This window comes from Motacilla alba, chromosome 7 (genome assembly GCF_015832195.1).
Source record: "Motacilla alba alba isolate MOTALB_02 chromosome 7, Motacilla_alba_V1.0_pri, whole genome shotgun sequence".
Classification (NCBI taxonomy): domain Eukaryota; kingdom Metazoa; phylum Chordata; class Aves; order Passeriformes; family Motacillidae; genus Motacilla; species Motacilla alba.
This window is the reverse complement of record NC_052022.1, coordinates 24,365,285-24,389,856: the sequence shown is the minus strand read 5'-3', so window position 1 is coordinate 24,389,856 and position 24,572 is coordinate 24,365,285. Positions and strand designations below refer to the sequence as shown.

Sequence of the window (24,572 nt, the reverse complement as noted above, 5' to 3'; positions counted from 1 at the left end):
ATGTGTCTTTACAACAACCCAACCCTGACTTAATTCAGCTCTTGAATGTTTTCTTGAAACTCTGACGTTCAAGTAAAGTAGTCATTTTCTTACAGGAAATGTTGGCTTCTGCAGAATTACACACCAAATTTTAACCAATATGACGCCTGTGGTCTTAGTAAGAAACATTCTGCAGAATACAGCTGTCGTATACATTGATTTGGGAAACTTTCTTCTTTTTTTGCTCAACTAACTGTAATTAATATCTGTTGGCAGCTAGAGAAGTCTATTAGATCCTAGAAAGTTGGCAGTAAAAGGAGGAGTCTGTTCAGTGTTAGGGGTAAGTGTTTAGTATCATGTTGATAGTTTACCTTTAGGTGTTTATTATCAAAACTGTGGTGGCTTTACATACATGGGGGATATACAATTAGTACTGGATTCTAGCCGAGAGAGAAGACCAAGGCTGAAAGTATTGGGGATTGGAACAGCACTGTTTTCAGATGCCAAGTTTCAGTAAATGGAGTAAGTTCTTCTGCATTCCTGTTGAAAACTTGAAATAATAGAACAGTTTAAGTCTTTTTATAAAAATCAATGAAAATGTGGAAAATCTTAGAAACCTCCATCATCTAATTTGGAAGATTATTTTCCCCCCACCCATACACGTCCATTTGGTCTCTCAAAAATGTAAAAATCTGGATACAAAGAGAATACTTTGATACAGAATTATCTTCAAAATGAACTTTATTGATATTTAAACTAAATTCTCTTTCCCACAGCCTAAATATGTTTCAAAACTTTTCCTAGGCCTTATTCTCCAAGAAGAGGGTAGAAGGCAGGAACTGAAGTTACAGTGATATGCAAAATCTGACCAAAACAATTTGTTTTAAAATTTTAATTTTTAACTGTGATTGAATTTGAAGTTAAATTTGGATGTAGGAAGATCTACTTTATTAAAAAATAGATGCAATAGTCTCTTCATTCTTAGAATAATATGCTGCAAAAATGAAAAAATCAATAGAGGCAACCCTGAGAATAGGGGAAAAAACCAGCTGAATGTCTCAGTTACTTGTATCTCTTCACTTCTTGATGCCTTCTTCATGAAATAAGTTACTTGTCAATAACAATGTATTTACAAATTCGTAATACTCATAATACACTGACCAGTCATGTTAGGTCTAAATACATAGAGAACAGGGAGGAAATTCCATCTGTGAAGTGCTAGGGAGCATTTTATTGAAATCATGAAACCGTTGTTTGCAGACATTTCATCATCTGCTGTAATTTTTCTTGTCTATGGAGAAGCTCTGAAAAATATTACTCTTTAGAGCTGGAATTCTAGTAAGAAGTATGAGGAGACATTGCAATGTACAGTGTTCATTATTAAATTAAAGAAGGCACTTGCTCTCCTACTTGCCTGAAGATTATATAAAAACACACAAAAAAACCCCACCTAAAAATATGTCTGCAGGGAAAGTGGTAATGCCGAAAGAGGTTAAATATGTCCAAAGAATACATTCATATTAAAAAAGACAATGATAAAAATGATCTAATGACTTAACCAGATGCTTCTATTGCATAATTTAAACTTTGGAAGTTAATACCACATTTGAATTATTTTATTTTTTCTTTCTTACTTAAAAAAAAAAAGAATAAACACAATCCCAAAACCAAACCAAGCAACTAAAGAAGCTTTTTAAAGTTCTGTTCATCCAGGCAGCATCACCACTGCCACAGAGTAATCCACTCGAGAGCAAGAGCAATTTAATTCAATAAACATATCCTCCTACCAGTTCTTGATTTTATTTCTTAACCATTGACTAGACAATAATGCAGCCCCAAAGCAGAATAATCAGGTACAACTGTTTGTCTTTCAAATAGACAATCCGTCATTATGTTCTGCATTGCAGAGTGCTTTGAGTGCATATTCAGCCACAGGCTGAGTGCCACATTCAAAAAGCATTTGAGAAGAGACAGAAAAAAATATAAGGAACAAGTAAATGGGTTGGCAAAAGTGATAGAGTCCACATTTCTGGTCAACTCCAGTGTTTGGCCAGGAAGAAGGTAGCTGGTATATCAGAAGAGGGACATGCAGAAACATTGCCTCCACCAAAACCAAAATGTTTTCATCTCCCCACAGTTTAACAGAACTCATACAGTCATGTATGCCTGTGAACTCAAACTTGTTTTCATGTGTCTTGTCCTGTCACCAATGTAACTATCCTTATATTTTCCTTGTGGTGTCTTCTGTCTTCACAGCTTCAGAATATTATGAATTGTATCTACCTTCAGTACCAGTTAGAGTTCATCCTAGTGACAAGAAAAGAAACAATGGAGTTTCTCTGAAACTACAAACAAAAATATTTTTCATATGATTTTCAAGTTTTCAGTAGCAATAATTTTTCAATTGGAAAAACATTTCTTAAGTAGCTGTGTGTTATTATATTCTTAAATTTACCCAATCTTGCCTCTATAATTTGCATTTAATACTATGGATAAAGAACAAATACTAACACTATTTTAAATATTATTATTATTTAAATACTATTATTTACAGCAAGTCTTTTGCAAAGGCTCCACCGTAAGTGTTCTTACCTTATTTCTAGATTTTTTTCTTTTTTCTTTCTTTTCCATTGCTTCTAGTTTTCCATTTAAAAGGTCAGCTATACCTTTTGCATCTCTGCTGTCTATGTATTCCCCAAGAGCACTTTTCTTAAAAGAAAATAAAAATAGAGCATGGGTAATATGTTAGACAATTTTCAGACAAAATTCAAGAGGAAAGCAGGGCAGAATACAATGGCCTTGGTAGCTTGATTTATGATTCATGGATATATTTTTGTCTCTGTTTAAACAATACTAATTTGCATTGTACTAAGAACCACTCTTAGCTGCTAGTTTTCAGAAGGATACAAATTTTGTCCTGATCATTAAAGAAATCTGAAATACTTACAATTTGCTCACATTTATTGAGCTGAGTCTTTAGGCTAAACAACTATTACAAAATCTGCCACTTTGTAATCTATGGAAATCTGTCACTGTGGGTGGCTACTTTGAAGACCTAGAATGTCTTTACCCTTCACCACAGAAAATCTCATGGAATTTGGTGGGATTGTGTGATGAAAGATTTCTCAAACTTCCCATTAAAAATTCAGTTAAGAGGAAAATAAGTTAAGCAAATTCTCTATCAGAAACCACTGAATACTTTCTCTTCAGCATTAATACATTTAAAAAGTCACTATAATATTTGTGAAATTCATTAGTGTTACAAGAATAAAGGCAATTCCCAGTAACTATCTGAATACTTTGTATTTTTAATTTATACTATTACTTTGTCAGTAGGAAATGTTGATCTGAAAGAGTCCCACTGATAATTGAAACAGCTTGGTTTATTTTTGAGACAACACAACCATATCTTTTTCCTTAATTATCTGTCGTACAATATATGTCAAAATTGGTCTTTCAATATAATAACAACATTTAATTATATTTCTCATTAGCCAAAATGAAGTTGTCCATATTTCATTTAGAGAGAGGCAGTCTACTTTTGGGTAGTTGGTGATGGAATTGGTAAAGATTGAAAAACATTTTGTCACCAAAGACCTTGGAAATTAAACCCTAATTCTGGTTAAGCCTGCATTTTAATTACTATTAGAATTCTACTTCTATTTAGTTCTATTAATTTGCAATTTGTTATTATTGTATCCCTGTCCTACTGTTTTAAGTATTACTAAAACTGATTATATGGAGACACAGTAATATATAAACAATTCACTTTAATATGTTACAGAAGTATTCTCTTTAGTTTGAAGGTGAAATGAAATCTATTTACTCATAGCATCTGCTCACCACTAACACTTTACCTTTGTTCCTTGGTAGGGGTAAAACTTAACAGTAGGATAGGCTCTGATATCAGCAGTCTGACAGGTCTGACCATATGCCTGACAGTCTACTTTTCCAGCTTTTACTTTTCCTTTAACAGCCTGAAAAGAGATGTTTATTAGAAACAAAATACAAGTTTCCATGGGTGAGTATAAGCAAATAAGTGGAATAAGCCAGCAGTGCAGCTAAAAATAAAAAAAGTGTTGCTCAAATCTTTGAAATATTTCAGAGTAGTTGCTTGCTTGCTTTCCAGACTGTCAGCCTTGTGCCAGCTGTCTCTCTGTGTATTCAGAGAGCACTTGTACTTGAATTCAGGGCAAAGCACAAAAGCACACCACAGTTCCAAAGGCCACTCCATGAGAAGTTGAAATCTGTTTCAAAAGAGGGTTTCTGTGTGTCTGTCTGTGGAAGAGACAACGCCCACCGTCTAGTGGGACCTAGAAGTGTGCATTCCATGAGTAAGAGGCTCATGGAAATATTGTGGTTTTTGGATGACTGGTAAGAAATCAAGTGCTGATAAGTAAGATTTTAACCATTACAATTGTAACAAAGTGCCAGTATATTTAAAAACATACCCTTGCAAGCATCTCAAATTCAGGAGCAAAATTTTGGCAAGGTCCACACCAAGGAGCATAGAAATCAATGACCCAATGATCTTTCCCATTCAGAACTTTTTCTGTGAAACTCTGAGGGGTGAGATCTACAGACACCTGTGGTAAATATCTGTGTAAAGCAAGAGTAACAATCGTAATACATTCAAAATATTAAACAATATGCAAACTGCATTTAAGAAAAACTTCTGAAAGTAAGAACATGAGTAGTCTGGAATTCCCTATTTCACACTTAGTACTATAGGAGAATAACTTAAATGTGGTAAACAAAATAATATGATCTGCAGGAAATGGGTGGACAGCAAGGAATATGCTATTTCTCCTAATCTTAAAAGCAATAAGTGAAAAGATGTAGAAACTTGAACATCTTAAATTAAGCAATACATATACCCAAGTGTTTCTAGTTCTTGATTTATATAGTATTTAAATATTTATTTATCTTAGCATGCAGCTCATGAACAAAGTTGGGTGCAGTAACTTACCCCAATGCCCAGCCTCTGAGTGAATAGGCATCTCTGTGCCATCCATTGTAGCTACTATAAAATGTTAAAGAAAAAACAAAAAGCCAGTTGCACAGTAGTTTGAATTATTCTGGGGAAAAAAACCTTACAAACAACCCACTCTGAAGAGTGTTGGTAATCAAATAAAGAATGTAAATACATATGTTTTAGGATATATTTCTACCCTGCTTTCAAATCTGAATAAATGAAAAGTCCCACAGATAGAATTGAAACCTATAAAATGAAGGACTAGAAGACTAAGACATGAAAGAGAAGAAATAAAAATTAAGATTCCTGTGTAATTTCAAATTACTGAAATGACATGGCAAAATAAAATCACTAGTTTGAAGTAACAAAGCCAATGGCATCCAGTACAGTAATATCCTAACAGCCTATTTTAATAGCTGTGATACACCTCTTCTACACAACAGAAGAGGTGTATTTGTCTTGTTTCACATCACGGAATGTTTCCCAAACTGAAGCAATGTACTTACTAATATTGATGAGCTGTGTTTGATTTTTGAGGAAAGAGTCTGATTTCAGGATAGCCCCGAACACTTTCTTGATGACAGAAAGAATAATATTTTTGACAATCCACACTGCCTACACTGATTAATCCATTTAGCATCTGAAAAAGAAAGAAGAAAACCTACCATCAAATATGTTAACCAACACTACTACAATTTCAGTAATACTTCTTAGTTGGGGGAAAAAAATCTCAACAAAACAGACGAAGATTATCACAAAGCTTTCCTCTTCCCTGTAACAGATCACTGGTATCAGAGCCAACCACGCAGGTGCATTGCCATCATGCACACATTTAGTATAAGCTGCATGCACATGGCTCACAAGGCACCTACCTTACCTCAAAGGCACCCAGGAGTGGGATTAATTAGTGCAAAGAATGCCCTGTTCTGTGTGCCCCATCACAGCTCAGTAGCTGTGCCAATGCTGCTGCAGTGCAGATGTGCCAGCAGTGTCACAGTGGGCCTGTCCTGAACACACACTATTTGTGGCAAGCACCCAAACTACTCAGCATGGGCAGGGAAGCTGATGATTACTGAGTGTGTCCTACAGGGCTACTAACACTCCACAGGCATTCCAACAGAATAGTAAATCCTGGCTGTAATTCCTAGTTGAGTTCTAAATGTCTCAAAGTCACAAGCTTGTTTCCAAAGCCCTTTTATTCCCCCCCAAATTTTCTAGTTCAAATTCCTGTAAACACCTCCAGGAATGGTTGTCAGTACAGTAACGTAACTTTTACAAATGAGAGAACACTGTAATGACCTTACACACTTGTAACCAACATGAAAAACTGGGCTACAGTATCAATGTATTGAAGCTTTTAAAAAGCCAAATAAAAACTTTCTATTTGAAACAATATAAAAAGCTATAATACCTGATGTCAACTGCCTGTTTTGGTGGCAGTATTAGACTCTAAATTTTCTCAGCTGACAATTCTCTTAAGAAAGCAGTTGTGCCATCTCAGCAATTTCCCAGAAGAGGAACAAAAGCAGAAAAGTGTTTAAATGTGATTTACCCTGGCCATTTTCTTCCATTCTGGCATTAAAGCCTGACAAGGTCCACACCATGGAGCATAGAAGTCCACCATCCAAATCTCCTCTCGCTTTCTTCTCTGAACCAATTCAGCAAAAGTCTCTGGTGTTAGGGAGACCACCGATGGATTCCTAAGATCCTAAATAAAGACAGCTCATGGATATAACTCATTGTTGCATAGTGTATCCCCTATCTAGGGCCATCAGGTATAAACAGACTGCACCAAATTTCGAGAATGTTCTGTGAAATTTGCTTGCTGCTCAGGCAGGGAAGATTCCACACCACTGAAAGGCATAGAAGCACCAAAAGACATTCCTTCAACCCAAAAATCTAATTTTTAAATGCCCAAGTTGTTGAGAAAAACTATCAAAAAAGTACAGCCAGGCTCCAATGGGAGGTTTTCTGCCTTTTCTCAATAAAAGGTAAAAACTAAGAAATCCAGCTTACCTGACAGAAACAGGTGTTACAAAACTCAGCCATGCTATTTAAGCTGGAATGCAGAAGAATACATATAGTGCACTATGGGCCTCTGAATGCCCACTGAAAGACTAATCTCCACCTGTTTCTGCGTGTGTGTTCTTGAAGCTGCTATTTCTGAGCTACCTGGAGAGAATTGTCTCTTCAAAAAGTGGAAAATAGCCTGTGGATATAGCAGTGAACCTGAATGCTGGAGCCAAATTGGGTGCCAGGACTCTAGCATCAACAGTGAATACCAGAAAATTGCAGTTGAGAAAGTTCAAGGACAGCTGAAAAATGTGGACAGCAGCAATCTAATTAACAAAAATGTGAACCCCATCCTATATAAAGGTGTGTATGTGAAGCATTTCCACCTTAAAAGTTGGAAGTGATGTAATATTAATTCCTTTATCCTCTCCATAAGACAGAAATAATTACCATTATTTTGCAGATTGGAAGGGAACTTTCTTTATTTGCTAATGATCTCAAATAAATTATGTGACAGAGTAAGAAAATTAATCCATTAGTTGCCAAGTCTCTGACTGACAGTTGCTGGATCACTTTTCTTGCCCGAAGTTTTTTCACCTTTTATTTTCCTTGCCCAATTAAAAAAAAAAAAATCTTAGAATCTTCCAACTGAAGAATGTATTTGTGTATGAACTGCATAGAACAAGTCTGAAACCAACATTATCATTTACATACCTCTATAAACTCCAAGATCTGCTCTGCTGAGTGATGTCCTTCATACTCATGAACATCAGACTGATTGAACACAACTGTTGTTGGGTAAGCTCGAATGTTATGCTGATAAAACAGACAACAACAAATTGCACAGAATGATTAAGGCTCTTGCACTTGCCTCTAACTGCATGGTACTGGTGGCTCAAGCTCCTCATCTGTTCAGTTTGTACAGTACAAGTGCTCAGGCTTACATGCAGGTGAGAATCTGACACCATAACAAATCAGTACAAAGATGCCAATTGTATTGAGAGATGGCATAGTGTGTTCTCAATTTAAAAACCACCCAGTAATTCTTTTGCCATATTCCACAAATACAGGAATTAATCCACGGGCCTCCTAAGCCTTAGCTTTAAAGCTATTCCCAGTCCTCAGATGGAATGTTTGTACTGTATGAATAACTATTGTTAACCATTGAACACAGTCAGTTCCCATCATTTGAATTCCTCAGTGGGTAAACACATCTAAATAAAATTTGAAAACCTTTGTCCTTTTTTGCTCATTTTCCATGTATTTTCAGACATTAACCCCAGCCCTCAGAATTATTAAATCCTGAGAGGTCTGAAGTCTCCCAGTAACACTATGAAATTAGAATAAAATCCGACCTGTATCCCGCATTAATACTGGTTATATAGTTTGCTTCTTTAAAAAAATTATGATACAAGTGCCTGTTCAATTTACTACTCTTTGGGAAAGTAATGTTTAAGGACAAACATTGTCTGCCCATATCCTCCTACCCCCAATTCCAAGAAAATAATCTTGTTTGAACGGATTATATTTGCATTTCTTTATTTTTAGTTCCTGCAGCTTACCATGTTGCAAAGGCCTTCATGGACAGTACAGTCTAGTGTTCCAAATTTAAGCTGACCATAAAGATGTTTAGATGCTTTTCTCAGCTCTGGTAATAAAGCTCGACAAGGAGGACACCACTAGAAGACAAAATGCAAGTAAGTGCAATTGCTTTTCCCACAGGTAGCTCTCAGGAGAATATTCCAGATTAATAATCTGCTGCTTTGACAACAGAGTCCACTAAACACAAAACCCAGTTAGGAACTAGAGCTGCTAGGGAATCAGGAATTAGAACACCCTCTCATGATGCTGAGGGGCACTTTCTAGCTACTCTTTAGTACCTTGTTACATAGTTACAGAACAGATTTTAGAAGAAGGAATACATAGATATCAAATATTTACCGGTGCAAAGAAATCCACAAGCCATGGTTCCTTATCTTTGTCAGGAAAATTTTGAGGTCCCAGTGTGATGACATGGGAGTTCACACTTTCTTTGGCAAATGCAACAATGTCATATAAGATCTTCTTTCCTTCAAAAAACATTGTAGAAAGGAAATTCAATTTTTACCTGTGAGAGGTTTAATTAAAAAACTCTTTGAAAGCAATAGGAGTTTTTCAGATCCCTTGTCTAATCTTTAAACCCAGCCTGCTTAAATTTCGCATAAAATTATGTTGTGTTTCCTTAGGAAGACAATGTTAAACTGTCCAAACCTACACAGGCAGAACACACTGTAGTTGATAGTTGATATGTGGCTAAATATTAAACTGGACAGTTACCCAACATAAGCCAAATAAATACTTTATCCAAGACAAAACATGTTTTTGTCAAACAAAATGATGAAATTTTTTGTGACAGGATTATTGGTCATTTTACCCATTTACTTGTGTTGGAATTAAAAAGTACAATTCTAGATACACTTGACTTGGCAAAGAGATTGACAAAGGTAAAAACTTCAAGCAAAATAAATTATATTGATAAATTACAGCTATTTAGGTGTAACTGAAATTACTGCTCACACAGCTCCAGTGGGCAAAGATCCAGGCTCTCCATAACCTTTGTATATGTACTTGTCAGCAGACATGAGTTTGTCTGAGAATAAGAACTTCAGGTTAATCAAATCTGAAGTCACTGCACAATGACTTACCAAGATTTGTTACTGTTCTTAGATTTTAAACTGTTGAAGCCCTTCAACATAGCATATAAAAAAAGTCTGATTCTTTTGAGGATCATTTTCTCATAAAGACTGGAGTGAGATGGCTATTGGTGAATGTTCTACATGCCATCTATTTTCTACATAGTAAACCAAACCATTCAGAAAAAAAAAAACAACCCTGTATGCACTGAAGTCTAATGTACTTCTCTTCCACTGTAATCCACACCATTATGAAAATGCTGCATGGATGTGACCTCTTCCTGCCCTCTCTGCAGCAATGTATATACAGGAAGTATATAAGGCTTTTCTTTATATACCAATCATTAGATGTATGGGATCATCCTTCCCCCTTGATAAGCCTAATCTTTCTAAACAGTGAAAAACTTTTCACTTTTCCTGTTTATAACAGTATTCAGGTTCTGACTGAATCCTAGCAGGCTGTTTTAATACCTCAGAGGCTGAAAAATGAGAACTTCATTTTGCATAACTGCCTTGTGCCATATTCTGGATGAAGCTACACCTGTTCCTGCAAGCTACAGTTTGGCTTTAGGCTCTCTTCTTCTTCAACCAGCATTTTTGAATCCTTTCAGCAGTAAATAGTAACACAGTTCCAGCCTTTCCTGAAAGGAAACTGTGATGTTGAAAATTAAAGTAAGTGGTAAAAGTCTCAATATCTTGGACAGAAGTTAACAAAGCATGGAATTAGTGCAGTGGGACATGAAACCAAATCCAAGCTGGTCAAACTGCTGCACTGTGTAAGCAGCACGTCAGGCCTCTCTGAAGGGTGTGCCTCACAACAGTCTTTGGTTATCCTACCCAAAGCAGAAGCTGTCCTAATCAGCTTCAGAGATTTCATTTGTATATCATTATGCAAATGATGTTGAAACTGACTGCAAAGACAAACTTCATCCCTCAGCATTTGCTGACTGCTTACCCAGGAAAAACAGACAAAAGAAAACCAAAGGAAATTATAAATAGGTTGTGTGAGGCTACATTTTGGTCAGAGGAAAGATAGCAAATATTAAAGCTACAAAACTGTTCTTTGGGGAAAAAAAAAAGTGGTTTGCCAAAGATTTTGTCATCTCAAAGGGATTAGGTCATGATTTAAACTTGCCAAGGTTTCCCTTACCATGATGAATTTCATAATCTCCAGTTCCCTTTCCTTTGAAGACTGCTAAACAAGGCTGATAAACATACAGTTTGTTGCAGATGGTTGGTGAGGAAAGACAGTCGAACTTCCCAACCTATATTTAACAGACAATGCCATTTTAATTCAAGCAGCCTAATTTATATCAATTAACATATTTTGAAAGGAAGTAAGAGTTAGAAAACAAAGGTAAAAATATGGGAAACTAATAGCCTTTCTTATAAACAGAGATCTTAAGAAAAAATAATGTTTAAGGAGAACTACCAGCATAAGTATATTAGGTTGCTTGCTAATTTTTAATTTAAAGGCCAAAATGGGGAATAAAAACTTAATAAATCTCTTTCTCCCCCCTCCAAATATAACAGCAAGGAAGCAAGAAGACAACTAAAATAAATGTAACATTAAAATTCTTCTAGTCAAAGCAACAATTAAAAAACCCCATACTTTATAAAATAATACAATCTGTAGGCCTTTAGTGCTAAGTCTGAACTTGGTTTCTTTTTATTAAGAAAATAATCAACATGATCACAGGGTTTTCTGAATAATTAATATATAGTTCCACATACATAAATTTGATGTTGGAATGTTAATTTAAAATTATTAACTGAATGGGATCTGCAGTAACATTTCCAATGACAGAGCAGATTTAAAAGGTAATCTCTCTCTACTTTTAAATTATTAAAAACAGGAAATGTAAGTGATTGCTTTAAATAAAAAACTTTACTGCAGATCTACTATAGGATATTATATTTCTTCCAGTACCAGAGGTGGCATGTGTGGCAAAAGCTAATAACGAAATGATAATAATAAATAATAATGAAAAATAATGATAAATAATAATGAAAACCATGACTTGTTCTTGGAATGTAAACAGCATTTAATATTAGATGAGTGAGCAGTCTTACCTGAATATGCTCATCTTTCAGTAAAAATTTAAGTTTCTTAAATTCCTGCACATTTGATTTATCCCCCTCCCCAAACTGGAAGAAAAGCAGCCAGCGGTGATGAGCCAGACGGTCCTTTAAACCAGAGGAAAAAACAAACCAACAACACCACAAAAAATTAATCCCAACTACACCAACGTGTAAAATTCTTTTGTGCTTTATAAAGGCAAATGTCCAGTTATTCATCTCCAAAAGACCTCCACTAAACAAATTCTTTCATTTAGTCCTTCCACTAAACTTCCTTTTACTGCATCATAATCAAGGAAGTGGAAAAAATCTGAGAGCAAGCTGGCCACAAGCTGCACTCTAATGTTGTTGTTTCTGTGTGGATTTCCTGTTGGAAATTATGCTGCTATGTGCAACTGCAAGTGTGGAAAGAGGTTTACTTTTGTTTTTCCTCCAAGACATGAGCTACTTTTAAGGCTCAATTTCAGTTCCTGCATCAATTATCATGGATTAACAAGTAGTTTCTTTTTTTTCTAAATTACCAAATGAAACACACTTAAACCAAAATTCTCTACAAAGTAGTTGATTCAAAAAATTACTAGAAAACTGCAGTTACAGAGGGAGTTGTAATGGCAATTTCTGTGATTTCCCATATTCCTATGAAATCTCCCCCCCTTACTTTTGTTATTTCGCTAAACAACAGCAGTAAATGTAGACAAACAGTGTTAAATTATTTTGGATACAGATAAAAAGAAGTAATATTCAATTAAATACTAAGTTGTGTCAACAGGATTTGAGAAACACAGAAAATAACAATAAAAATATAGAATATATTATTTGAAGAAATCTTAGCATATTTTAAAAAAATTACCTCTAATGATGCGGCAGAGATGATTTCAAAATCTGGTAGATGCTGCATTACTTCCTGATATAATTCTCTGGCATCCAAGGAGTTAAGAAACTAGGATAGAGAATTAACTGTCTTTATTGCAAGTAATTACAAACATCAACCTGATTTGAGTACTCAAAGTGTCAGGGAATTTATTCTGATTCGTTCCCTTCAATCAAATGGAGAATGCAGTTAATAATATTTTATTCTATCAACTTCTTTTTCATACATGTAATTCCACAAACATCACTCTCAGAATACTGCTTTTTAACTCACTTGCCTACAATATTTAACTCAAGAAATTGTATTTTGTCAAGACAGGGCCCAAAGAGTGTGAAATTCAAATTTCACACCAAACACAACAATCAAGTGTACAAGATTTCCAAATTAGTTTTACAGTCTTCCATAACTGCACTGTAGAGATATTTAGGTTTCCTTAACTTGTAAAATTTTGGAAGTAATATGAATCAGCAACTGAGTTGGTGAGTTAAAAGGTTCAGAGTAGGTAGGTTGCAATTTATTTTCTTCCTTTTAAAAATATAGGTAACAGTAGTGACAATAAAGGAACAAGTCGTGCTTCAAACAGAAATGTCTCCCATCAATTAGGGAAGTTAAAACTACCATACAAATGTAGGTTGTAATTTTAGAATAGAACTGAGCAGTAAAATTTGTACTGACAGACACCGTAGGAGTACTTTTATCACACATGTCAGGGTAGCATTTCTCAAACTTGTGATACCTGGTGCATATTAGTTCTGGAATAAAAAATCAGGGGCACATCAAAGATCATAAAATCATTTAGGGTGGAAAAGACCTTTAAGATCATTGAGTCCAGGCTGTAACCAGCTGCCAAGCTCACTACTCTAAACCACATCCCCGAGTGCAAGGTCTACACCTGTCTTTTAAATACCCCGGGGATACTGACTCAACCACGTCCCTCTGGGCAGTTGCAGTGCCTCACAACCCTAAAGCTGAAGAAAGACTTGCTAATATTCAATCTAAACCTCCCTTGCTTGAGACCATTTCCTCTTGCCCTATCAGTTTTCACTTGGGAGAAGAGATGCCCAGGCTTGCCTAGGACAGGTGGGCAGCAGCATTAGAAGCAGCTCTTGGGCCGGTCACAGAGCACTTCCCAGCCCTGAACTGCCAGAGCTGCTCAGGGAGGCTCCTGGGGAGGAGGCCAGGCACAGTCACAGGCTGCTGTCCACTCTCCCAGCCAACTGCAATCACCTCCAGGATCACTGCCTGAGCAGACACAGGGATATAAACTCATGCAGAGCATACCAGCTTAGAAGAAAAAAGAAAAAAGCTTTTTTCAATTGTGTATCATCAGTCTGGAAATGATTTATACATTCCTTCACCATGGTTATCACTTTGTTTATCTAAATAGATAATAAAAGACAAGTCATACCAAAACACCTCCTTTCTCTTTGTTATTTATGGTGGCTCCAGGTGGAAAGTATGCAGTAGTACTAGATGAGACATCTAAATTATCACAAAGCTCACCCTGGGTGCCACAGTCCATCCAGCCCACATTAACAAGACCTTCCTGTAATTAGGAAAAAAAACCAACACAAAACAAATCCAAATAAAAGCATTTTTTAATTTCAGGTACAGAAATGCTTTTGAAAATCCCAACACAGGCAATGATTTATAATACTTAGAAAATGAAAAGAAACAAAACTGTAATTTATTATGTAATATTAATCCTTATTTTATAAAATTCTTTAAAAATTGTTATTTCAAAAGCTACTCAGGCAAAGTATTGAATTCTTCTAAAAGTTAATGGGTCATATCTTGGTCCTACTAAACTCAGTGAGAGTTTTAGTTACAACTTGATACTTTCACTTCTGTTATTTTGTTTTAAATATAACAGGTAATGCTTTCAAAGTGAAACACTGCTTACCAACATGCCAGCTAGCTTAAGGCGGGTTTGGTAACTCAAGCAATCTGCAAAACAAATATTTTTTATTTACAAACATAAAACTTCACCTTATTAATGCACTAAATCTACTCTTGCTTAGAACTGCCCCTTTCCTCCCGAAAAACATGACCATTAGTAATGGCACGCCTCCTGGCTGTTCATCCAGTATTCCTGGAATCGTCATATCTAATAATCAGCACTTAACAATTGTCTACTCTTAAGTTGAAAAACCCCCACAAATAACATTCTCTTGCTTCATCAACACAGAATTCTCGTTTCTCATTTAAACAATTTTACTGTTTTCTTTACTGTAAAGACTGACCTTTAAAATTTGTTAATCACTGTTTAAAAAAAAATAATCTGTCTACATAGAGTCTTGAATGATATCAGTATCTTCAGTCAATATCAGAGTCTCTGATATCAATATCAGAGTCAATATCTTACATGATATTTCAACAGAAATACCCATTTTCTGTGATACAAATAAAAATTCACTACTATAAATACATCATATGCTTTAATTATTCAACTAAACTTTGAATAGCTGCCTTTGGATGCAGATTTTTTAAAAAAAAATAAGATGCATCAACTTCTCCTTAACTGAAACAAAGTTGAAAACTTAATAACGAAAGGGCTGCAACTCGAAATCAAGCTATTTACAAATGTAAATCCAAGACTGAGGCTCTGGCTATTCAGTTCTCAGAACAAAGGTCTCTTCATAAAGCTGAGAAGTCTTTATTTGTCCAAGGTGTAGTGCATTTACTTAGCTCCACCAGCTAATCAAGGTAACTAACTTTCTCATATATTGTATTCAGTACTGATCCCAAGAAAGCCAGGGAAAAACAGCTACAAAAAACTACTCTGATGTGAAACCAGTGGTAAGAGGCAATTACTGTGTGCAAACCTAACTTAGAACTTATTCAGCTAAATTTTAATATTGGTGGTTTAAGGGAGACACAGCCTTTCTGCTACTCAGCTATCATAAGAAGCTGGCATGTACCTCAGCAGTAGCTGTCACCTGAGCTGGAACCCGAAGGGAGAAACCTTTTCTGCCACTTCCCCTCCTGATGAGTTACACTCCAGTGCTGCTTTAGTGACTCACAGGACATTACAGAAGCACAATAACATAATATTTCCATTAATGTCCCTTTTGTCAAACTGCTTTAAACAGAGAGCTTAAATGACCCACAGGCCAAATACTGTGGTGACCTAAGATGATTTTTAGCAGCAAAAGGGATTACACCACTATCAACAGAAGTCTTTTTTTTTGTCCCAGTATTTAAAAAGTATTTAATATACCTACCCCCACGTTCAGCACAGAAGGTGATCAGCCAACCAACGCCAGATGCAAATGAAGTTTCAATAGCATTTACAAAATTTCCTAAGGATGAAACAATTTGCATCAGTTTGCGACGAGTTAAACACGACCATGAAACAAGGTTTTATATTTGTATTAGCAAATTACATGAACTATTTTTATTCTCAAAAAGAAGACTTAGCAATAGTTGACAGATTCAGTCATATGTATAATTTTTGTCGTATTTTATATATTAAAAACAATTTCAACAACAGCCCCTCAAGTCAAACACGTGAACATTACCTGCCCATAACTCAGTGACTGTGCTTGTAACATACTGCATGGCAAAGTTCTTTAAGCTCTCTTTTGACCTGTCTCCATAATATTTCACTGGTTGCTATAGAAGACAAAGAGTAAAGTTCATAAAATGAGGGGAAAAAAAAGGCAAATAACCCCATCCCAAATCTTACTGTGCTCTTCTAAGAGTATTTAAGCAACTGCAGGACCAACCCCCACTACCACCCTAACTGTTCTCTCCCTCCCCTATCAGAATGTTTGAAATATAACCTTAATTTAAATTTTGTAACGTGATTTCTTTCCAAACGCTGCAACATGAGGATAATTTAGTCTTAGAAACACCAACTCCCAATGATTGTATTTCTATTTAAATAAAAAATTGCTTACATGACTATCTAGCATTCGACCTCTTAAACCTTATCATTGTCAAAATGTACCCATCTATTCAAGTGCACTTTGTACACCACCCCAGCACCACGACTTAGCAAGCAGCTATAAAGAGTGACACACATCATGCAGGTAGCATGGAGGGAATCTTGCAGAAGGAATTTCCAAGTTTCTTTAGGCATATGGTCATATTCTATAAGACTCAAAACCACAGACTATGCTTCGTATTTGAAAAGTCCTTTACAACACTGTAAGAGAAACTGTTCCAGGAGAATTGCTGCTTTGCTACAGCACCTCTGCTGACAGTAGTTTCCCAATCAGAAGTGATATGTTGCACAGAAAAATTATTCAGAAAAACCATTGTAAAAATATATTAGCATTTATTTCGAATTATATATATATATTAAAATATATAATATAAAATATATATATTAACAAATACATATTTTTGATACTAACTTTGTCAAATAATTTGACCAAGGTAAAGAAAATGTTATATTTATTATTAAAGAAAGTTACATACTATAAAGGAAGATCTTTATAAAAAAATCTCTATGACTGAACAAGTATTAAAGAAATACTTCTCCAGCTTTCATTCTAAAAACCCTTGAAGTGTTACCACTCACCATTCCAGTTTTGAAAACGTACAGACTGGGGTAACTGTTAATCCCTTTAATTCGACAAAGCATTCTGTTATCGCCACAGTTCACAGCTCCAATGCGTATTACTCCATCCAGCTCCTTAGCAAATTCTCTCCACTAAAAAAGAAGTCAAAAAAGAGGCTATTTTCCTATAAAGATATAATGAAAAATGAGCACATGTTTTATTTCTGGCATTTTGAGTTGTTGTCTGTGGTTTCAGCTTCAGTGTAAAAATCTACTTCATTAAGTTTTATGCTATTAAAACCAATGAATTTTCAGGGTTCATTTACTTGGTTCACGTACCGTAGGTGCTAAATCGTGGCAGTGGGAGCATCGAGGAGAATAAAAATTCACAAACCACAGTTCTCCTGAGTTAACAGCAGCATCTAGATGGAGAGAAGAAAACTGTAAGTAAATCATGCACATGTGCAATGTAGTTACATCTAGGATGTACATTTTTGCTATACTGTATTCCCCAAAAGCTGTATTTAATGTCAGGCACAGTAACAGTAACTCAGATGAACATGCTGTTGTAGGCAGATGCACAAAAATCCTGTTTCATAAGGTATCAGCACCCTGACTTTCAGCACCTGTTCTATTAATTAAGAAAAAAAGTACTGTCTGCAGATTATTCTAGCTGAAATGTGTGATACTGTAAGTCTAGTTATAAAATACAAGTTCTAAAAGATTTTTACCCACTAGAATTTTTCATTTCCTTATATTACTTTATGTATTTAGTGAGTCTCACCTGGCAGTATTTTTATTAAGAAATCATATCTAATGTAATTTAAAAATCCAAGTTAATATAATTACTAGAAAAGGCAAGGGAAACATAAATCATCTTGCTTATGAAAGCAAACAACAGCAACAAAATATACACAAAGAGCAGTTATCAGCTTTAATTACTTGGCTTTCAGCCTGTCCAATTTTCTTCTAGTGGATTTTGTAACCTTTATTTGCCTGTATTAAAATATCCTCACAAAAAAGACAACTAAGGAATATGTTGACCCTGCAAATAGATTAACCAAAGAAAGACTGTGGTCTCAGGGAAAGCATCATGAGGGTCTGCTCTTAGAACAGTTTACAAGACTAACTCAGCATGTAGGTCCAATCTTGCACACAGGAAACCATACTCAATACACAGATGAAAAATCACACAAAATCCAGTATTTTTACTCTAGCCTCTCTTCATTATAAATAACTTAGTTGTAATTTTAAAAGCAAAAAAAACAACTGGAGAATATTCACAAAGAAACTGTTATCTTTCCACACTTTGTTCTCCTTAGATGTGTTTTTAGTATCTGGTATCAACTTCTGGTTTTGTACTACACACAGTTGATTGGATTTCACAGAAAAAAATTGTATTAGAAAAGTTTTATCAAGCACATTTTTATACAAGAGAAACATCAATGATAAATTAGGAGTAACAAAATTTTAATTCAAATAATTTCCTTTTACAGACCTCACAAGATAGCTCTAAAACTTAATGTAAAATGTTTATGGATATTGATCTATTAGCTAACTAGTGTTTAACAAGAAGCACTAAGGGGTTTTTTTTTGTTGTTGTTTCTTTTCTCATGTGAAGATGATTTTCCAACATGTATTTGTAAAGATACGTAAGAAAAGCCTACTAAGACAAAGCTCAGTATGTAAAAATTGTACTTTGGGTTGCCATGTCAAACAGCCATTTGTTTAAAAAACTTACCAAATTCTCCTCTATCCAATGTTATAATTTCGGGATCATCGTCATAAATACCTATTAAAAAAACCCAACAATTGCTTTTTATATTTTCACCTTAAAAACAATCATCTTATGCACAAGAGAAGACAGTAGATTTAAGTTGAAATACTAAGCTGGCAAAGAGGTTTTACAAAAATGCTATGCTTGTTTAGTTCAATGGACTCTGAGTTGAACCTCTTGCTAGCTCTCTCACTCTCATGCTACCACAGGCACTATCAGAACATTCTTTTGATAATTTAGTAACCAGCCATGAAGCCAGCAGAGAATTTGAACAACTGCAGTTATGGCAAGAGAAATTATGTTAGAAATAACATTATCCAGCTGTCAGATTAAAATTCAAGAAGCCTCAGCTCTCACTGAGAGCTTTATGTAATGTCCAGAAACGTCCACACTTTCTCAGCCTCTGGTTACCCAAACATTTAGACCACAAAGATGCTTCCAGCCACAGGCTTTTCCACTAACAAAGTGTGTGTGTGAATGCAGTGCAATGAAGTAGGCAGAACAAAGATAAGGAAGACAAAGCTAACCAGTCCTACCTAGGGCATCACTACAAAACACTTCACTACTTCAACTACGCAGGAAAGGCAGTGCAGAGTACCAAAAATACTATTAAAGAGCATTTATATTATGCTACTATGGTTGCAGATTTTTACAGTACCTAACACGGTGAGATGTCATTTCACCTGAAGTACACAAGGATCAAATGCAAATAAATAATGAGAGAAATTAATATCTACAGGTGACAAGGTACTTTTAAAATGACTTTCCATTTATATCTCATGTGATACAGTACATATGCTCACCCATACATATAAATATATATAAAGCTATACTTTTATATACATACACACACAAATAAAAACAGATGCTCCCTAAATCACCGATTGATAGACATTTCAGGATACTGTTTCTCAATCAAGCAGTGAAACTTCATGGAGATAAAATTTAAATCTGTTTATCTGAAGAAGTTTTAGGCTAATTTCCATATTTTCCTGTCATACTTGTGCCACTGGTTTATTCAATTTCAATCTGCAAAGACACTAATTTCTTAGAGATTGGAATATATTAAATCAAACAACACTAGAAAAAAAATTGGTGCCAACGTAGAGGTTCCTTTCAGCTGTTTCCTTCATCCCAATCCAACTATGTTCCTCACTTCCCTGTTGTAGTTTACTCCTTTTACAGCAGCTCTGAGAATCATTCATTGCAGCCTTTCCCTACAACTACCTAAAATTTGTTGAGACAAACTTAAAGTAACTTGTCTCAAGATCATTTTAGGTATGATTCTGTTATTTTTTTCAGTTTCTGCTACCTCTTTACTGATGTCTAATTGCATAACTGCGTATCAAATAGGCTTGACAGTGCAAAAATGTCCTCTCAAAATCCCCCTGAAGAATACTGAACAAAGAAGGTCTTCCTGCATTAAAAAGTTAAAAAGAACCCTGATGAAATATTAACACTGACATTTAAGTGAAAAAAAATCTTTGCACTTTAAAAAAAATAAACAAGAGGTTAGATGACCTATAAAAAGGCAAGCAGCAGGAACAAAAGGCTAGGTAAATAGATTGCATCTTTGGGTAGCCATTAACAGGGTAAATAAAATATTGGGCCAGCAGAGAGAAAGTGACAGCTACAGAGCAGACAGAAATCTGGAGAGGATACATAAGAAACATGTGAAAAGATCTGAATATGGCATTTCCTTGTGACTGTTTTAAACAAATCACAAACACATCATAACTTACCAAAATCATAGCGATAGAAGTGCCAGCTCTCGTAACGACCTCCCTGCTGCTGATCTTCGAGACCCTTCTCCCCATATTTATCATACTTCTTCCGTAGATCTTCATCTTTAAGTACTTCATATGCTCTATTTATTTTCAAAAAATTGTCATGTGCATTTGGATCATTCTATGTAAGGAAAACTATAATTAGTAATTAATTAATAAACCATATAGTGCAAATAATGCTGAGAAAATAATCTTTGGAAATATTTTTATATCCCTGCTAAGGATGTCAGTAGTGATGGAAGTAGACATTGCACTGTGATCTCAAACCAAACTACAGCAAAGTTTTCCTTTCCCGAAGCCAGATCTGTCCTCTTCTTCCATCCTCACTAAAGTACCAACTGAAATACAAAGTGAACTGGTAGGAGGCTGTAACGTTCTCTAGTGAATCCTCTTTTTTTTTTTTCAACTCTCTCTTCAGTGGAATTTAGAAAAAATACTCAAGAATGAAGACATACCATTTCCTCTATAATCTTTTCCGTTCCCCTAGAATCCCTACTTGACCAGTTCAAAATCTCTGCTAGAGACAGATTCATCCCTTTGGGTCTTGACAGTGTAGACAGATTCCTCCTCCTTGTATTTAAAAAGCATTTTTATTCTAGGTAGCTTGGGAATTAGAATGGTGAAAAATCTGCAGACATGTTTTGAATCCAAGTTTGGGATCTGCACAGGTGCAGTGTAACAGTGGTGTGCAAAATGTGCCACACAGTCCTTGCCCTTTAACTTCTGCTTACACATTTCATTCAAAAGACACTTTTTCTTAAGATTTTTGTTTCAGCTAGAAACACAGGAAATTAATTACCATTACGGAATTTGTCTAATGGGCTCATCTTCTATATATCATTGCTAAGGTTGAAAATAACCTGTTGAAAAATCTTTAGTAGTATCTGCATGTTCAGAAACAATGGAATCTGACCCCAAAGGCCATTATTTTGAAAGTATCAACAGAGAAAACAAAACTTTCATTTCATAGCTACAAGTTGGCATTCCTAACTTTGCTGACATTTGGCTTTCTCGCTGAGCTCTGTCAGAGGCTCCAATGTAGTCAGTGAAGGCAGGCCCTGAGCTGATAGGAAATACTGCTGTCTTTTGGGTCTCCATGCAGTTATACATACAAAGTTCTAAACCATTTTATTTTCTGTGAATTTCTGCTCATTTCAAGTAATTTCAAGGAAAAACTGATGATGTTTAAAAGTGATTTCTTTGTATTTCAGAAATATGGTAGCACAGACTGAGCCATTCCAATCTTCTCTCTCCAGTTAGTCCAGAGTAACCTCCACTGTTATCCCCTGGCAGTCCCAGGATGTCTGTTTTGTCCTGTTTGATACTTGGAGACTGATGTCTCAGAACAGGCTGTTCTTATTTGATGTTTAGAGGAGACTTCAGGGCAGAAAAAAAGCATGTCCCCCGAAACTAAATGGAAAGAGGAAAACTCAATAGCTTACCAGCAAGGTAATATGGTACATAAATAAGTTTTCCTCAAGTTACAAAAATATAAGTGAGAATTAAAGAATCTTGACTCTTTTTACTACAGAAATTTAATGCAGCCCAAATTCAACAAAACCATGTATGACCACTCTATCACTTTTTGTAAATTTTCTCTGCAGAAAATCTGAGTCGAACTATATTATCAGGTAACCTCACAACAACAGACATGCATTTTTGATAAATTAAAATTGCTTTTTGTTTAAACACTAAGCTCCATTAAGTCAACACCTTTGACTTGTGAAAAAGGTAACTTACCTGATTTTTATCAGGATGCAACTTTAATGCCAGCTTTTTGAATGCTTGTCGTATTTCTCTACTACTTGCTTCTTTGGATACTCCAAGCAAACTATAGTAGTCCTGATCAGTGCACACAAGAACTATTACACATACTAAAACTAGGAATAAAGACCTTTTGAAATATCTAATATAATCTCCTTTGGATGCTAAAAACTCCATTATGAAGCTTTTGGAAATTCCACAGGCTCTGATTCAAACAGACTTTCGGAAGAGCCTTCAGTAAATGTGCAGCTGTATTTATGGCAGAGCTCTTCAAAATGCCTGTTCTACTTCATGTCACGATGCTTGCTAAAGAAACACCCTGTAAGATGACAGAAGAAAAAAACCCTAATTACATACTACTTCTTCAATGAACACAGGTTAGTGCACCCCCACCATCAGCCTGCGCGGATTGCACGTGAGCATTTAAGTTTCTGGGTGACTAATTATCTTCTTTCTGAAAACCACACAAGTGGTAGACCATCTCTTAATTGTCACCTTAATTGGGCTAATCATGCACAGCTTCGCCGAATGGTACTAAAAGCCACACACCCGTATCGCATTAAAAAAGGCGGGTGTAGGAGGGCTCATGCTTACCTTCAGCAGCGCCGGGGGTCATTCCGCGGAGAGGGCCGGTGGCTCTGGGCCGGGGCCCGCCCGCTAAGGAGGCTGCGGACGCCCCTCACGGACAAAGCCGGGCGGAGGAGCCCCGCGCCGGGAGCCGCCGCTGCCGGGAGCGCGCAGGTCGGAGCCCCGCGGGGCCGGGCTGCGGCGGGAGGGCTGGGAGGCACCGGGGCGGGGCGGCCGCCGAGCTCTGCCCTCCCCGCAGCGCGGAGCGGGGCCGGCCCCGGGTTCGGGGCTCGGAAGCCGGCGGTGCGAGCGGGCCGGGCGCGGGGCAGGCTGGGACGGCGGCGCTTTTCCCCGGCGCCGGCGGAAGGGCGGCGGGATCCGGGATCCGGCTCTGGGCCGGAGGCGGGCGGGGCGGCTCCGGGGCTGACGTGGCCGCCGCGCCCGCCTCGGGCAGGGGGCTCGGCTCCTCCCGACCGCTCCCCCCGGGCAGGCCGGCCCGCCCCCGGCCCGCCCCTTCCTCGCCGGGCCCGCCCCGGTATCGCCGCACGCTGCGGGTCCGGAGAGCCCCGGTGGGGCTGCGGTGGGGAGATTGCCGCAGGCTCTCGGCCAGGCCATGCCCTGAGCCCAGGCCCCGCCCGAAGAGTCTCTAGAGACTTGGAGCCAGCGGTGGAGGGTTCTGGGGGTTGCGGAGGACTTCTTTTAAAAGTTCATGTAGGGCTCAGGAGCATTAAGCACTTAATAGTTTAAGCACTAAACAGTTTTCACCGTTTGTGGAGAAAAAAAAAAAAGTACGTTGTTTAATGAGGAGGGCCTGAAAAGCAGGTTATGAAATACATACACATTGCAGGAAGTCTTTGCAAGTATTTTTTGTTTCAGCGATAATTCAGGATTATATTGCAATGCCTATGACTGAGTGTTTCTTACCGTTTGCCCCTCTATGCAGTTGCTTTGTTTGAAATTATGGAAAAAAGTCTTGGTTCACTCCCCTGCTCTCATTTATGTAGATGGAACCAATCATAAGTTCTGACTGCTTCTGACAATATCAAAGTAATATAGAAGTACCTAAGGCTCGTTGTTGAAAGGGAATTAATTTTGTGCTTGCTCCTTAGTTTCAGCTACCCGAATAAATTTCTGTTGTGAAATATTTTTGGGAGAAAAACCTATTGAATCAAGAAATACAAAGGTATGCTCCAGTATAGTGTACCTAAAAAATAAGTTCATAATCTTCACGTTATTACAGGAACCACATAATCTGTCAAGCTATTGATCAAAAACATATCTGCTGAAACTTTTATATTTCCTTCCCAATGATTATGTGCCAAAGTGGCTCAGTGGGTGGTGCCTTTGCTTTTGATTTTCAGTTTTCAGAATTTAGATGAGACCGCATGTAGAAGCACTGACTCTGTTGCAAATTGCAACGCTTGTTCCTTTATGTGTGTATTCAGTGACCTGGGGTCTTTCAGATGGGATGGGGTTAATGTGTTGCAGTCTTTAAAAGCTCACTTAGCATATGATGATACATAATATCAGGCATATTACAACACTTACTGAAGTGTTGTATATATATTTATTTATATAAAT

The 24,572-nt window shown here is 36.7% G+C and overlaps 1 protein-coding gene across 1 annotated transcript; it reads right to left on the bottom strand.

The window, feature by feature from the left end:
• Positions 1 to 702: 702 nt before the first annotated feature.
• DNAJC10 (DnaJ heat shock protein family (Hsp40) member C10) lies at positions 703 to 23,431 on the bottom strand. Its single transcript, XM_038143604.1, has 23 exons — positions 23,019 to 23,431; positions 22,401 to 22,743; positions 20,616 to 20,781; positions 18,838 to 18,888; positions 17,436 to 17,518; positions 17,118 to 17,249; positions 16,111 to 16,204; positions 15,814 to 15,891; positions 14,493 to 14,536; positions 13,998 to 14,135; positions 12,569 to 12,658; positions 11,713 to 11,826; positions 10,790 to 10,904; positions 8,909 to 9,036; positions 8,530 to 8,646; positions 7,682 to 7,783; positions 6,507 to 6,662; positions 5,461 to 5,594; positions 4,949 to 5,002; positions 4,431 to 4,578; positions 3,837 to 3,956; positions 2,572 to 2,688; positions 703 to 2,286 (listed from the first exon to the last, which is right to left on the bottom strand). Exons 2-23 carry the CDS (start codon positions 22,599 to 22,601, stop codon positions 2,275 to 2,277), a joined length of 2,394 nt encoding a protein of 797 aa, XP_037999532.1. The 5' UTR covers positions 22,602 to 22,743; positions 23,019 to 23,431; the 3' UTR covers positions 703 to 2,274.
• Between the last annotated feature and the right edge of the window lie 1,141 nt (positions 23,432 to 24,572).

Coding starts and splice junctions, on each gene's coding strand:
- DNAJC10 (XM_038143604.1), bottom strand. CDS start 22,601: ATGGAGTTTTTAGCATCCAAAGGAGATTATATTAGATATTTCAAAAGG. Junction 17,250..17,435: donor GCCACGATTTAGCACCTACG/GTACGTGAACCA, acceptor CTTCTTTTTTAG/TGGAGAGAATTTGCTAAGGA. Junction 15,892..16,110: donor AGTCACTGAGTTATGGGCAG/GTAATGTTCACG, acceptor TTTCATCCTTAG/GAAATTTTGTAAATGCTATT.